The 14410-nt window shown below is 46.8% G+C and overlaps 1 protein-coding gene across 1 annotated transcript in view; it reads left to right on the forward strand.

The window, feature by feature from the left end:
- LOC120849056 (protein unc-80 homolog) overlaps positions 1–14410 on the forward strand; it is a 220567-nt gene that overhangs the window by 102499 nt on the left and 103658 nt on the right. The window contains 4 exon segments of the mRNA XM_040504832.1: positions 4929–5141; positions 7496–7631; positions 10214–10480; positions 13505–13630. Coding sequence (XP_040360766.1) covers positions 4929–5141; positions 7496–7631; positions 10214–10480; positions 13505–13630 — 742 coding nt within the window.

Consider the following 14410-nt stretch of genomic DNA (forward strand, 5'->3'; position numbering starts at 1 on the left):
ACGGAAGGCATTCAGGCTACAAGCCCTGGTTGTCACTTTGGAAGATAGCGTGAAGAGGAAGCAGTCTGAAAATGGCAGATATAGTAAAAACTTTCGAAGCCAGCAAGCTCAAGATGCAAAATGCAGGTGGCGAGCCGTGATGAGCAGGTTTTCACGGCCCAGGAGAGGAGGGTGGCAGAAACTTGTGGCTGATAGGGGTCGCGAGAATCGCTTCATTTTAGCATGATTTTAACAAAATGGCGTCGGCCGGAAAGCTATTTTTGGAAAGCTCTACCATATTTATTTGAATATAAGTCAACCTTTTTTTTTTTCGGAAATGCAAAAAACTAACGGTCGACCTACAATCGTGGCCAGAGAATTTCGACCTACATTCGGGACCAAATTTTGCGACTCTACCGAACACAGAGCTATCGAGTAACCTAGCCGGCGCTGCCGTAGTTCAGTTCAGAAAGCGTTTATTGGCCATAGTACAGGGGAAGGGATGAGGGAGAGCGTCGGTTTGCTTCTTGTTGCTCACGGTCGCTCACGGCATTGCCAGCAACGGCAACGTCGCAAACCGCCGTAAGCAACAAGAAGCAAACGGACGCTCTCCCTCATCCCTTTCGCAGCTAGCCGCCACAGCGGCTAGTGGCAGCTCACAGCGGTGCTTGCTTCATTATATTTGGTCTCTTGTCGCTTTGCCCGTCTCCACCTTCTTTCGTTTCTTGTTGCCATTTTGCAACGGTGCCAGTGAGGTATTGTTGCGAATTTGTGAGGATGTCAAGGAAGCTGACGAAGCTTCTGGCGACGATGACGTGTTCGAAAGTTCTGACGATAATTAAGTTTTTGGCATCGCGCTGTGATTTCACTGAGAGCGCTGTAAATAAAGGTTTGTTTTATTCTTCCGCCAAAACTTTCCTCTGTTATTTAAAAAAGAAAAGTCAACCTGGATGGTGGTTGGATGGATGTTAATGGCTATACCCTTTGTAACAGGTGGTAGCTTGCGCCACCTAGCCCAAGTCTAAAAAGACAAACATAAGTCGAACCCAGATATATTGAATTCAAAGGGGATTGTAACATAGTTCAATATATCGATAATTTGATAGACAAAAATATGTTAACTTAGGCTCCCATTGAAATTTTCACGCGTCTCTGCTAAAACCAAAGGCTGTGACAAACGGGACCTCACCAAATGGAGCCTCTAAGAGCCGCTAAATACAGTAGACTTTAGTTGGTAAAGATCCCAATTACCCCTGCGTTCAGGTGACGGTGTTTGACTTCCACACAGCGCCAACAACAGAACAAGGAAATAATAAAAAAAAAAAATGAAAGAACGGAAAAAGCGAGTCGCATAAAAGAAAAACTCTTCATCAATAGAATAAAGTTAAGCAAGCAACAAAAAAGAAACCTTACTAAATTCAGGCAGCAAAAAAAGAAAAAAAAAACGGGCAAAGCAAACACGGGGAAGGGAAAAGGTAAACAAAGATAAGGCGTTCAAAGTGTGATTGCTCAACCGTTGTGGATGCGCTCGACTTGACATAGACTTTTTTTTGTTTGCTTATTTTTATTTTGGGGTTAGGAGTCGTGCAGCGACAGTGCTGACAGTGCTGCGGGACAGTGGTGTTCGGCGAAAGACTCACGCTACCGTTCCAACAGCTGGCATTCCCTGCATACTCTGCACACGCGCGCACGGGCGCATACTTTTTTTCTTGTTTTTGCCATCCTCCACCTTTTTTTTTCTTTATGGTTGCTCTTTTTTTTCTTAGAACTGCTCTTTCGCTGCCTATCTCCGTGCACTATGCTGGCTTGATGGTCTGCCAGCCCCGCAACGCGAGCTATGTGCGTGCAGCCAGCGCAATCCGACCGCGGGAGAAGCGACCGGCGGCCGTTTTAGTTCACTATATCAAGTGTCCCGCAGTGGAAGTTCGATACAGAAAAACAACGCGCCTATACTATTACATGTGATTTTCAAAGGGAAGTTTGGACTGTTCGATATAAACAATAATTCGAAATACCCTGGTATAATATACCGTATTTACTCGCACAATGAACGCACTCGCGTAATGAACGCACTCTCCAAGTCGGCTCTCAAAATTTCGACTTTTTTTTTTCACTCGCGTAATAAACTTACCCCCAACTCTGACGTCAAAATTTTGACCCCCTCCCCCCACGCGCGCGAAATGAACGCACTTTTTTATCCTGGTGCAGCGAGGTCGCGAATGCATGGGCGAGTGGGCGCACAAAATGCCTTGCAAAAGGCGTTAAAAAGTTTGCATAGATCCAACGGAAACAAGAAAAAAAAAAACATGGAGAGAAGCTTTCTTTTTTTTTTTTTTTTCTTTTGCACAGCGCAGTCTGCATTTTAGGGTTCGCGTGCCGCCGCGCGCAAGGAGGTAAGAAAGAGAAGCGGAGAAGCGCTCTAAGCGAACGAAAAAACAGCTTGCTAAAGGGGGCAAAAAGGAAAAAAAAAAGGCCCACCGAACTAAGAGGAAACAAAAACAAAGTTGAGCTTTTTGTTCTTTTTTTTTTTTCCACAGCGCAGTTTGGTTACCGGGGTCGCGCGCCGCGCGCAAGGAGGTAAGAAAGAGGAGCGGAGAAGCCCTCTAAGCAAACGAAACAACTTGCGAAAGGCGGCAAAAAGAAAAGAAAAACCAAAAAAATACCCGACTGAGAAAAAAACAAGAAAAAGAGGAGCTTTTTTTTCCTCCTTTTTTTTGCACAGCGCAGTTTGGTTAGGAGGGTCTTGGGTCGCGCGCAAGGAGATAAGAAAGATAAGTGGAGAGCCCTGGTCTAAGCAACGCCTAAGCAAACAAAACAGCTTGCGAAAAGCGGCAAAAAAAAAAAAAAAACATTAAAGAATTAAGAGAATGAGAAAACAAAGAGGAGTTTTTTTTTTTTGCACAGCCGTTTGGTTTTGGTTACGGGTCGGGCGCTGCGCGCAAAGAGATAAGAAGTTCGATTTTTCAGGATAAAAGGTTCCTTCATTAAAGGGGCCCTGCAATCATATTTAAGCGTCTACCTTTTTTGCTGTTTCCAAGTCTCTTAGGGTTCGGGCAAGCCAGCGGGCACCGAGAGAGTAACTAAATATCAGTGCATTATATTTTAACCGGACGACGCGGAAACCTCCTCCACATACGAGGGCGACCCGCGGTACCGAAAGCGCGCAAAATGTGACGTCTTTGGTCCTGGGCTTACTACTGGTCAGAGCCGCTAAAAGCTTTTTTTTCAGTCGAAATACAAAATATAAGTGGCGCGAACCGTTTAAATTATTTATAAAAGTAGTTTAGATCAGAAAAGAAACAAATGCAGTTTATAAAGTACGGAAACAAGAAAAGACCCGTCGACATACCCGCCACCACGCGGTGGAAAAGGCGGCGCATACTAGAAAAGAGTAGTGGGATCAGGCACCGGACTCGGAAAGGTCCCGGATGTACGCGACGGCGCTGCGGTCGTTTACGGACTGGAGGATCCGACTGGCTCCGAGCGCTCCGAAGGCCTTCAGCGAGTAGCTTTGTCCTGCGTTTTGGCCATTTCGCGGTACAACAGTGCGAAGGGCCTCATATTCTGAACTGATTTTTACCCCGTGTTTGCTGTCGTTTGTGGCCAATGAAGTGTCATGCCGAATTAGTGTTTTATCCCGCAGCAAATGCAATGAGAGCCACTCTGGCTGCCCGCTGTATGCAGCCTATCCAGAACACGCTTTAGTGGCGCCCTCTCGCGCCGTCGACAGGGAGTGCGGCAGCCGTGTGCGCTCGCTGAGCTCACTATCTCTTTCCTACTTCACGGCTGCTCTCAAACAACCAAGGACGTCATGAGGGAGGTTATTTTTTGCTTGTTTTTGTAATCTTAATTTGCCTATAACTTTTAAAATAAAGCGAAATTCGAGAAAAGAAAAGTTACATTAAGTAACTACGATCAGTGCGCTCAGGTTTGGTGCAAATAAAAAACCAGTAAAAAAGTGCTTGCAGGGCCCCTTTAAGCTAGTAAATAGGGACTTAAAAATTTTACTTTGCGTAATGAACGGCCCCCCTAACTTTGCATCGATTTTTCAGAAAAAAAGTGTGTTCATTCTGCGAGTAAATACGGTAACCGGGCTCAATGATTCTTCTCCCCCTTCTAAGCCAATTTTCTTCCTTTAACTATCACCGGGCAGTGTGGGATATCGCTAGGATGACCTTCAAAGGATTGGGTGAAAAAACGAGAGAACAAATCGCCCCCCCCCCCCCGCCTCTTCCTCCCGGCGAGAAAGTTGCCCATTTTTTTCTGGTCAAACCTTGTTGCCGTTGCCCCAGCATCGGACCCACTGGGGGAGAGAGTGTTGAGACTTTGGGCCAAAGCCACCTATATTCAAATTTTCTTTTTTTTTTTATTCTTTGCGAGTTTAATATAAAGTCATCAACCTATACTTGCGGTCGACTTATATTCGAGTAAATACGGTAAATGCAATTGGTAATTGTAATTTATTGCACTTCGTATTGCATAGCGCTGCTCGGTATCTGGGTGAGCAGGGAAAGGCGTTGCGCCCACGCACTTGTTGCACCGCCCCTGACATCGACCAGGCGGTGCTGTAAGTTGGACATGGGGAAAATGGATAGGCACACATACACACACACTCAAGCACGTGCACACACATTTATACACAACACACAGATTTATACAGGGCAGGCATGCACATATACACAAGGCACATACAATGCACACAAACAAAAGGTTGCTTCGACAGTTAGGTGATAGCTCCGCAATGCTGCTGATTTATGGTGTCTTTCCGATCACATCCCAGTGTCACAAGACACTGTGACATGGCACGTGACACTGTGACGTCATCGAGGCCACATAAAAAATTAAGAAATTATGCGCTAACAATGTGACTAAAAACGTGCAGGTTTGAAGAAACCGAAGTGCTCTCTGACAACACGTGCACTGTCCGGCCTGCCTCCGTCGTCTTGCAGAAGGCTCCCGTGGTGTCCCGGGCAGCGCTGTACCTGGAGTGTGCCCACTTCGTGCACCGGTGCAACCGCGGCCAGTGGCCCACCTGGATGAAGCTGAACCTGCCGGTGTTCCGCCCCTCGGGGCCCCTGGCCAACCGGGGCACCCCGTCGGGCATGCACCGCACCCACATCCTGCAGAGGGCCGCGGGAAAGCTCTTCTTCCAGTGGGCGGAGGTGAGCCCCTCCTCAAAGCGCCCCGGCGGTGCCCGGAGTGCCATCTTCGGCTGGCGTGCATACCGCATCCTAGAAAGTGGTCCCTCGAATCGCTCTCCAGCTTGGCAGTTGATGCAAGCTTCGGCAGCCTGGAGTTGGGATGCCGTGGCAGTCCTATTCGCCCACACTTTTTTTTTGGATCGTACTAACCACCAGGGTCGCGACATCTGGCAACACGACAGGCTGGCTTTTTTGACATCATATGTTGCCTCTTCGGGACCCCTCTTGATGTACGAGCTGGATGGGACATTGAACACGCCAGTCGAAGATGTGCTGCAGGCACCGTACCCAGAACATACTGCATCTGTTGCTTTGGGCCAGGGTGTAAGACGAGCAGGTGGGGTAACGAGGGCCGATTGGGTGACCCAACGGTTTGCCCCGCTTCGGGAAGGTTCGTCGTAGCACTCTGCATAGATGGTGCCATGCAAAGAAGAAACGACAAAATATCCCCCTTAAGTTTACAGGCAACGCGACCCACTGGTAATTTATTTCGTAAACTGCGCGTGAGCCACGCAAGTTTAATTGAGTAAACTAATAATGTATTTAATATATAGGTTCTGTTTTGCCCGTAGTTTTAGCTTACGAGGTAAAATAATTGAGGGGGCACGCAGCGCAACAAAATGAGGGCAAGCCGAGAAGTCAGTTAAGGCGTGTTGTGAATGGCCTCGGCTGCATTGATTCCACTCCGACAGCAGATGTGTTGGGCGGTCTGGCGTATAAGTTTCCGCTGTTTACGTGCAAGCGAGGTTAGTTCTAGTTCGACGTGATTTGAAGCCTGCGGTATACCGTTGCACCACACTCCAGTCACACTATACCCAGCACGACAGAGTCACGCGAACTGAACGTTGCCTGCGTTAAATATCGCCGCTCTGTTTTTCACACCTTAACCCGTTTGACGGTTTGGAACACAACAGTAGCGGCCCATATCTTGAGAATCCAGGCACCAAAACACGACGAGAAATGCCAATTTAGTGTGCTACCACCAAATTCATCTTCTCCTAGTGCTTGTGGGAGCAAAACAAACAAAACGAATAGCAAAGAGCATGTCGGACGTTTTGCAGACAACCTCACGCTGCCAGACACTTAAGAGACTTGAAAAGTGCATTAAAGTTAAGAAAAATGGCAATAGATAAACGTGCGGTAATTTTATTTCGCCGGGACTTAGTGAATGGTAATTTAAATTAAAGAATATCGCTGACACGGTGCATTTTGTTGCGGAGTTCCAAACAAACACGAGTCCATTGCCTTCCGTATTCCGCGGCACCATCTATTGTAAACTGGAGCTACTTGCCGAGCAGAAGCCACCAGGAGAACACAATCTGGTCACACTGCTGCGGCTTGTTTCAGTGGTTGTTTCCCCCACCTGCCTCTCTTACACCCTGCTTTAGGCCTATGTCGCACAGACAGCACTGACCATCTGTGACCTAAGGAGGCGATTTCTTGTCCTTTTTCAAATGGAGATCATACTGACTACCGTCCTCATCTTACGTATGGCAAGAGCAAACAGAAGACTTAGATGACATGTTCCATAGTTGCCTCTGCCAGTTTTTTTTGTGTACCCTGGCCATAATCACAAACAAGCACACCAATTTGAATGATCCCTTGCTCCGAACGCAAAGAAAAGGGGAATTAAGGCACATCTTTACGATGCCACGAAGTTTGGAAAGCAGCCGAAGCTAGTGCTCGTGTGGGGAAGGGGGGGCTCTCTAGAAAGACACGTTCGGTAGAGTACTTGTGTTTTCGAGTCGTGAGCAGAAATGGGAATGTCGTACCCATGTTCAACAGCATTGTCTCGTGCAAAGTGTAGCCTTCATGCAGGGGAATAATTGCAAAAGCTGTTAAAGCAGAATGCCTTTATAGGCTGTTTTCCAAAGAGAATTGGGAGAAGTTGTTGTGTTAACATGATAACCTGGGTTTTCTCTTCAAAATTAGGCCGTGGGATGTTGTGTGACTCGGTGATGTCAAGCTGTCATGCGACGCTGATGTCACATGACACAGTGATGTCAAGGTGTCATGTGACACTGCCATCACGGGACACTGTGTTGTGTACTTCGACGTACTTGGCCTGAAGTCCCGTTGTGTGGTCACGTGACTATGTGACCGATAGGGGCACAAACCTTAAAAGCCAAACAGGCAAAGCAGGTGAAACAAATTCAAACAGGTTGACACAAACACGTGGCACATTCTGCATCATTTGGCTTCATGCAAAGTATTCAGGTAATTTGAACTTGTCTTTAGTCGCATTGACGTACCTCACATCTCGGAAGAAAAGAACTCGGGGTGGTTGGTTGATGTCTTGTCTTCCGGTTGTCCAGGCCATTGGGGCCAGGCTCGAGGAGATGCTCCAAAGTGAGGTGCTGGACCCTCTGGAGCTGGCAGCCCTGGCTGCAGATGAACAAAAGCGTCGCCAGTGCAGGATGGAGGACGAGGAGGAAGACTTTCTGGACGAGGGTACGCTACGTCTCCGGCCTCTTTTCACCCCCTCCTCTTGCCTTGACCAGGTTTTTCTCCTGGTACTGTGGGCTAGAAGGGGGAGCTGCGGCCATAGTGGGGGTAATGCGATTAGAGCCTAGAGGGCGTGGCACCATCTGTGTGCAGGAAGCTGTGCCACCTTGTACTCCAGAGCTAGAAAAGGAGGGGAAGGTGCTAAAAAAATCGGCTGGTCGAGCATTTTATCTCATTCTGTTGAGTTCAGCTGCAAAATGGGAACTGACCCCTTCTATGTTTTTAGTGCAAAAGCATTAACTGTCCCATGGAGCGAGCTAATGTCATCAGCTTTGAAGGGACACCAAACGGTAGCTAAATTCTCCTGTCCCAATAAAGCGAAATGAAGCCGCGATATGAAGCCTCCAAGCTTTGAAGCTGCGCAAAAAGCCACGCTAAATGGCAGCTATATTCACCTCTCCAAAAGGAGAGAAGGGAAGCCGATATCTGATGGATAGGCTTCCATTGGCTGGCGCGTGTCATCAAAGAACGAGGCTCCCATTGGCTCTTGTGCAGTTTAGTTTCAAAAACCGCCACCAGAGAAGCCCCCTTCGTGGCGGCACAGCGTACGCACCGGCTTGGCGAGGTGCGGCGGTGTGGGCCTGGCCCCAGAGCTTGCCCGGGTAAACTCTGCAGAGGTTGCATGGCCGAGCTCAGTGCGGCGCAGCCACAGCACGAGAGTGTGCGCTCGACCGTTGGCCGCTACCTCGGCAGTGCCGAAACGTGGCCGACCACGCCACTACGCTGCAAACAAACTAAGGGGTGGAAGAATGACATTCATGATTTCGCATTCACGACTCATAAGAAGTGCTTAGGTGTCCTCAAACTTTTGTACTTCTTGTCTAGCTCCTTTCGATGTAGAACCCAGTTTGTGAAGAATTACCTGGTTTGTGCCATTGTGGCGTTGCTGCCAGCTTGCAGATGGTAACACGGTATAGTGACATGTAAAGCTTGAATTGTGGGACCGCCATCGGTCGTTGGGAGAAGCAGGCAATCACCACACCTCACCTACTAGCCCACCATACTTGCGGAGGAATTGTGGCCTACCAACAAGCAAGTGCTTACTTTTGGCCTTGGTGAAGTGTGTCCACATGAAGTAAGAATGCAGTTGTGATGATTGGCAATCCACACCAAAAAATGGACGTGCAGGCTTTGTTCATGAGCGGTGTTTCTATTACTCAAATAAATACAGAGTTTTGTGAGAAGATTGACTCTGCACCTTAGAAATAGATCCGGCACCGTGAATTAATATATTTCTTTAGAATACCTCCATATATACCGGCAAGTCTGTACTCACCCATGTACAAAGAGTTACTTTAGAGCGCAGCTCTTAGGCGCCCGTTCGTGGCGTAAATAGTGGCGCCGTCGCCGTCGGTATAATTGCGGTGACGTTTCGGCGTGATGACGTTTCGGCACTGTGCCGAAACATCCTCGTGACCGCCCTCAGGGGGGTCACGTAACCTTCCTGAAAAGGGTCCTGAGGGGTCACTTGACCCCCTCAGGGGTTCGTCAGGACCCTCTCAGGGGGGTCCTGAGGGGGGTCACGTGACCCCTCAGGGGGTCCTGAGGGTCATGCGACGTCTCGAAGGTCACGTGACCTCACGGTTACGCCGGTGGCAACTAATAAGGTAATATCCACCTTTCCTTTCTATGTACAGGCACTTATTTTTTCGGCTTTTAGAGTGCTAGGGTTTGTTGTGCGCACCCTTTAAATATGAGGTGAATCTTTTATTGGAGAATTAGGGCTACTCGGGTAATCTTTCGAGAAGCTCGTTCTGTGCCCATCTTGTGTCATCTCAACATCGTTGGATGCAGTGCCGCGGTTCTCCTGATCCAAGATAAATATGGCTCTCAAGGGTTTCCTGTTTTTGGAGTTTGGCTTTCTTTAAATGGGGGGGGGGTGGGGGTGTAGAGTTTATTTCCTCCTACAGCTAGATATGGTGTTTTTCAGCAGCAAACTTTGGTGTCGGACAAAAAGATCAGCATTAATCGGTGCTTACGTATAAGATGGGGCTTTAGGTTCCCCAACCTTCAAGGGAACATGGGTGATTTGAATACTTAAAAAAATACTTCGTAGATATTTCATGAGGTAGTTGGGGGATGATGTTTCTTGTCAACAACAGATAAAACAGTAGATAAAGATTTCTTCCCATGAAACTCGTGTTTTTCTTGTGCACGGACAGCTTCCAATCAGGGTTTTCCGTTTTTTTCTCATTTTGATAAAATTTCGTGGTTTTTCATTTTTTCACGATTTTGACAAGACTGCATAGGGGTTTACTTTTGTGGTTTGTTGGTTTTATCAGATTCTGACAAAACCGCTTGGAGGTTACTTTGAGAAGGGTTCTCCGTTTCCCCCGATATTGGTTAAACCGGCTCGAGAATTATATTTTTCGGGGTTTAGTCGGTTTTCCCCCATTTTTGATAACATCTGTTGGGGGAGTTTTTGTTGTGTCTTTCGATTACGATTTAACCAGCTCAAAGGCTACTTTTGGGGGTAACTTGGTATGTACGAAAAATGAGGTGCCTTGAACATGACCCTCCGCTTGCAGCGAGCATCGACCCGGCGGGCAGCGGGTGCCCATTTGCCCTGAAGATGGCAGCGTGCCAGCTGCTGCTGGAGGTGACGGCGTTCCTGCGAGAGACATACCAGCTGCTGCCCCACAAGGCCGGCCTGCGCACGTCCACGCGGGAGCGCCCGCCGATGGAGCCTCGTAGTGTGAATGCCAACCGTCGCTGGAGCATGGCCCTCAGCACTCTGGGCGTGAGCCAGACCTCGGCCCACAGCCTGGTCTCGCTCGCCGAGCAGACCCACCCAGGTCTGTTGGGTTGCACCCTCTCTCTTGCCGACGTTGCTATAGATCGCTTTAGTTTCAGAGCTTAGCCTAGACTCCATACACGAGGAGGGTACCAAATACATCGTTACCAAATAACTTCAGTTGCGAAACTTCCCGTGGACACTGTACAATGGATAGCGTTCGAAAGCCAATGACTTCAGTTGTGGAATTTTTTGTAGATGCTGTTCAACAGAGAGCTTTTGACATTTAACGTTACTAGAAGGCTTCAGTTGTGGAACTTCCCATGGATGCTGTACGATGGAGGGTGTTAAAAACTCGACAGCACTAGAAGACTTTAGTTGCAGAACTTTCCATAGACGCTGTGCAATAGAGAGCGTTCAGATCTAACGTTACCACATCTTTCAGTTACATCGTGTGAAACTGATGATGCATACACCACTGCCGCACTGGTCGCCGGGAGCGACAGTTAAGGGTTATGGATTATCTTGATTTGAAAACTACTTGACAGGCATTTTACTGTTTGCAAGAGTAAAATTATACCTTCCTTAAAAGTGTAGTGCAAAGTCTTAATGTTGAAAGAATTTGCAGTTTTTATTTTTTATATTGTTTATCTAGGCACAAGCGACAATAATCCATAAGGTTATTACAATGTACACTAGAGGTTTAACTGGAGCTAGTGTCTATGCTATTTCCGGGACGCAAATTGAAGCAGGCAGCAAACAGCCTACTTTTGCAGTGTTCCTGTGCATTTTCATGGAAAAACGAGCGTGCATTTTGTCTCTTACCTGAAAAATAACAAGGATCACTTTTGGTATTTTGGTTGTACCAAATAGTTTGTACTTTTATTAGCATTGTAAAAGTGAACGAGGTTAAACTTTGCTCTATTTCTGGCCCAAACCTCGGTTCCATTGCAGGTATGTAAAAACGAGCGACGATTCTGAGCAAAAAAAAATCCGAGGACACCTATAGTCCGCTGCAACCTAAGAGCGAAGGGCGAGGGTAAGATGGGCCGGGGAGGGGGAAGCAGACAGGACGCTGGAGAAGAGAGAGGGAAACCTCATTCTCTCATTAGCGTCCTGTCTGCTTCCTCCTCCCCGGCCCGTCTTACCCTCGCCCTTCGTTCTTAGGTTGCAACGGACTATAAGCACTTATGAATTGTGAATGCAAAAGCATGAATGTCGTTCTTCCGCTCCCTTAGTTCGTCTGCTCTGGTGGCTTTTTATGGAACTGTGCCGCACGAGAGCCAATGGGAGCCTCGTTCCTTGATGACGCACGCCAGCCAATGGGAGCATAATCCATCAGAATTCGGCTTCACTTGGGAAAGGGGATTTTAGGTATCGTTCAGCCAACATTTGGCTTGGTTTCAAAGCTGATGACGTCGGTTCGCTCCATGGGACAGTTAATGCTTTCGCATTAATAACATTAGAAAGGAATGTAGAGTGTGTTCAAGGTTTGACAGCATTCCGATGGCGCTTATATATTTCTTGTATGCACGTCCTGTCACTAACATAAAGTGAACATAAAGAATGAAGTATGTGAGCTACATGAAAGGTGTGTCTTCTTATTTCCTATGCCGGGCAACTTTTATCGGGAACCTGTCCTCTGGCTTCTCAATATTTAAAAAAATTTTGAGCGTGCAGGTGATGTAATTTAAACGCAGAACAAGCATCTTTGCACATATTCATGAGCAGATAGATTAAAGAAGCACTTGTTTATGGCAAATCAGACTATATTACGTAGCCTTCAATTTATTTTGATCATCTGCTTGCATAAGGAGTTACTGATCCAGTGTTACTGCATAGTTCTTGCCATCTCTCTTAATTTCTCAGATGTCCTTCATTCGTTTGGCTCGTATATCCGCCATGCTAGAAAGCGCCGATGCTCTGTTCGTGCTAACAGTGTCCGACAGTGCACATAAATACATGTCTGAGGCCATTTTAGCAACGTTTTAATGCCATGAATTTGAAATAAAAAAACACTGTAACTGGCCAATTCTTTCATCTGCTTGACTGAGAAAAGTTTCAAGTTACCTAGTACGTATGAATTATTCATGATATTTGCTCTTATGATCAATTGCAGGGAGAAAATGCACTAGCTTTTTTCCATGGAAGTGCATTACTGGAAGTTAATTTCCGACTTGCTGCTCTCTGCTTCAATTTGCGACAGCACACTAGTGGCAGCTGAACCTCTAGCGTACATTATATAAATCTATGCAAAAAAACGCTTCATCTTGCCCCAAGAGACTGTTATTCTGCGTTATTGCAAAAGAAAAAACATTATTTGCTCATCTGCAGCCGTGTGTGGCGGTTACGGAAAATACACTGTCACGTTGCATACCGCAGCTGCTCTTGAAGAGTAAATAATTGTATTCAAACGAAAACGTGCTGGCAAGAGTGGCACATCATGAATGAAGAAGGGATCCTGGCAAACTCGCCAATTGTCACGTTCGCCCGAAACGACACACGAAATAAGTGGAGGAGAGACAAACGTAGATGGTAATGGAACACTGATATTCACGCGCATCAACAAAAACGACTATGATTGCAAGAAGAATGAAATTAAGTGAAATGTCAGAAACCCGAACTGAACATCGTCCCAAAGTCAAGTCCTATATTCACGTCGTCCCCCCCATTGTTTACTTGGTCATCGCTAACGACTGGCAGTCCACGTGACGTTGGCACTGGTGGCAATCTGGGCTGCAGGATAGAGTATCCCAGCCGTGCCAAAGCGAGGCGGGTGACCACTTGCCAAACTTAGTTGCTGTCACTTCTCTTCTTCTTGCAATTTGCAGAATCCGATACCCCGTCTTTTCCAGTTTTCTTTTCTACTCTCTTTACACTGAAATCGTTCCATGCATCGTGTATGTTTTGGTGCATAAAATGACCATTTTGGTCATTCTGTGTACCAAAATGGCCAAAAAGTCATTACTCTAAACTGTAGCCTAATATTTGGGTGCTCTGTTTGCGGTATGTCATTTTTCCAGCATGGCTGCCAGTGTTGGTAGACCCCTCCTGACATTGGGTCGTGTTTTCTGTCTCGTTGCAGTGGTGGTAGGAGAGAGAAGGATCAGCTTTGTGCTGCACGAAGCAGACGCAGAAGGAGAGTCGGAGAACAGCAGCAACAACACGGTCAACGTGCCAGAGGAACTTGTCCTTCCAGACGAAAAACGAGGTGAGGCTCCCTTCTTGTTAAACCGACACACAGGATGTCCCCGTAACAAAAGCATACATTATATTTTTCACCGCAAAAATAAAATATGTGTCGTCGAGCACTCGGTTTCCACCCAGTTGTAGCGCTAGCGGTCAAAACCAGGTGCCAAGGTTTCCAGATGAACCGTTGTCTTATTGAAAAAATTTAAAAGCGATTTTCGGAAATTTTAGATGGCAAAACCGTGGCTGACAAAGCCCACGAATATGTGGGGATGAATGACGTCAACTTTCGGGAGTGGGCTTCATTTTCTGATGGAAATTTTCAGGAAATCACTCGTAATTATGAATAAGTTTGTGATAAGTGCTAAAATTCTGAAACTTTGGCATCTGGTCCAGACAGCCGAGTATTTGATGATGCTTAGTTTATCTTTGCGATGAAAAAATATTTTTTTTTGGGGTGGTGAGCTTTTTACAATTGAGAGACCTTGCTTGAAACATGTAAGACAGTCTCTCAGATGATTTTTTATGTGTATTTTAGTTCATTTCGTCTATAATAAAATTGTTTGCTCTGTACTAGGGATCCTTGGCAGCACTCATACTTCTGCGGACTTCCTCAGGATGTCCGGATGTTTTGTTCCTGTGCATCGGATGTCTTTGGCTTTAGAGTCATGATTCTTTTTTCAAATAGGTTGCAGGGGTTCTCAAACTGGGTTCCGGGGAACACAGGGGTTCCACGAGCTGGTCTCATGTGTTCCGTGAACACCCAAATTGCAACCACACCCCCATGCCGCAGGCTGCACGG

Source organism: Ixodes scapularis, unplaced genomic scaffold (genome assembly GCF_016920785.2).
Source record: "Ixodes scapularis isolate PalLabHiFi unplaced genomic scaffold, ASM1692078v2 ptg000299l_1__unscaffolded, whole genome shotgun sequence".
In the NCBI taxonomy this organism is placed as follows: Eukaryota; Metazoa; Arthropoda; class Arachnida; order Ixodida; family Ixodidae; genus Ixodes; species Ixodes scapularis.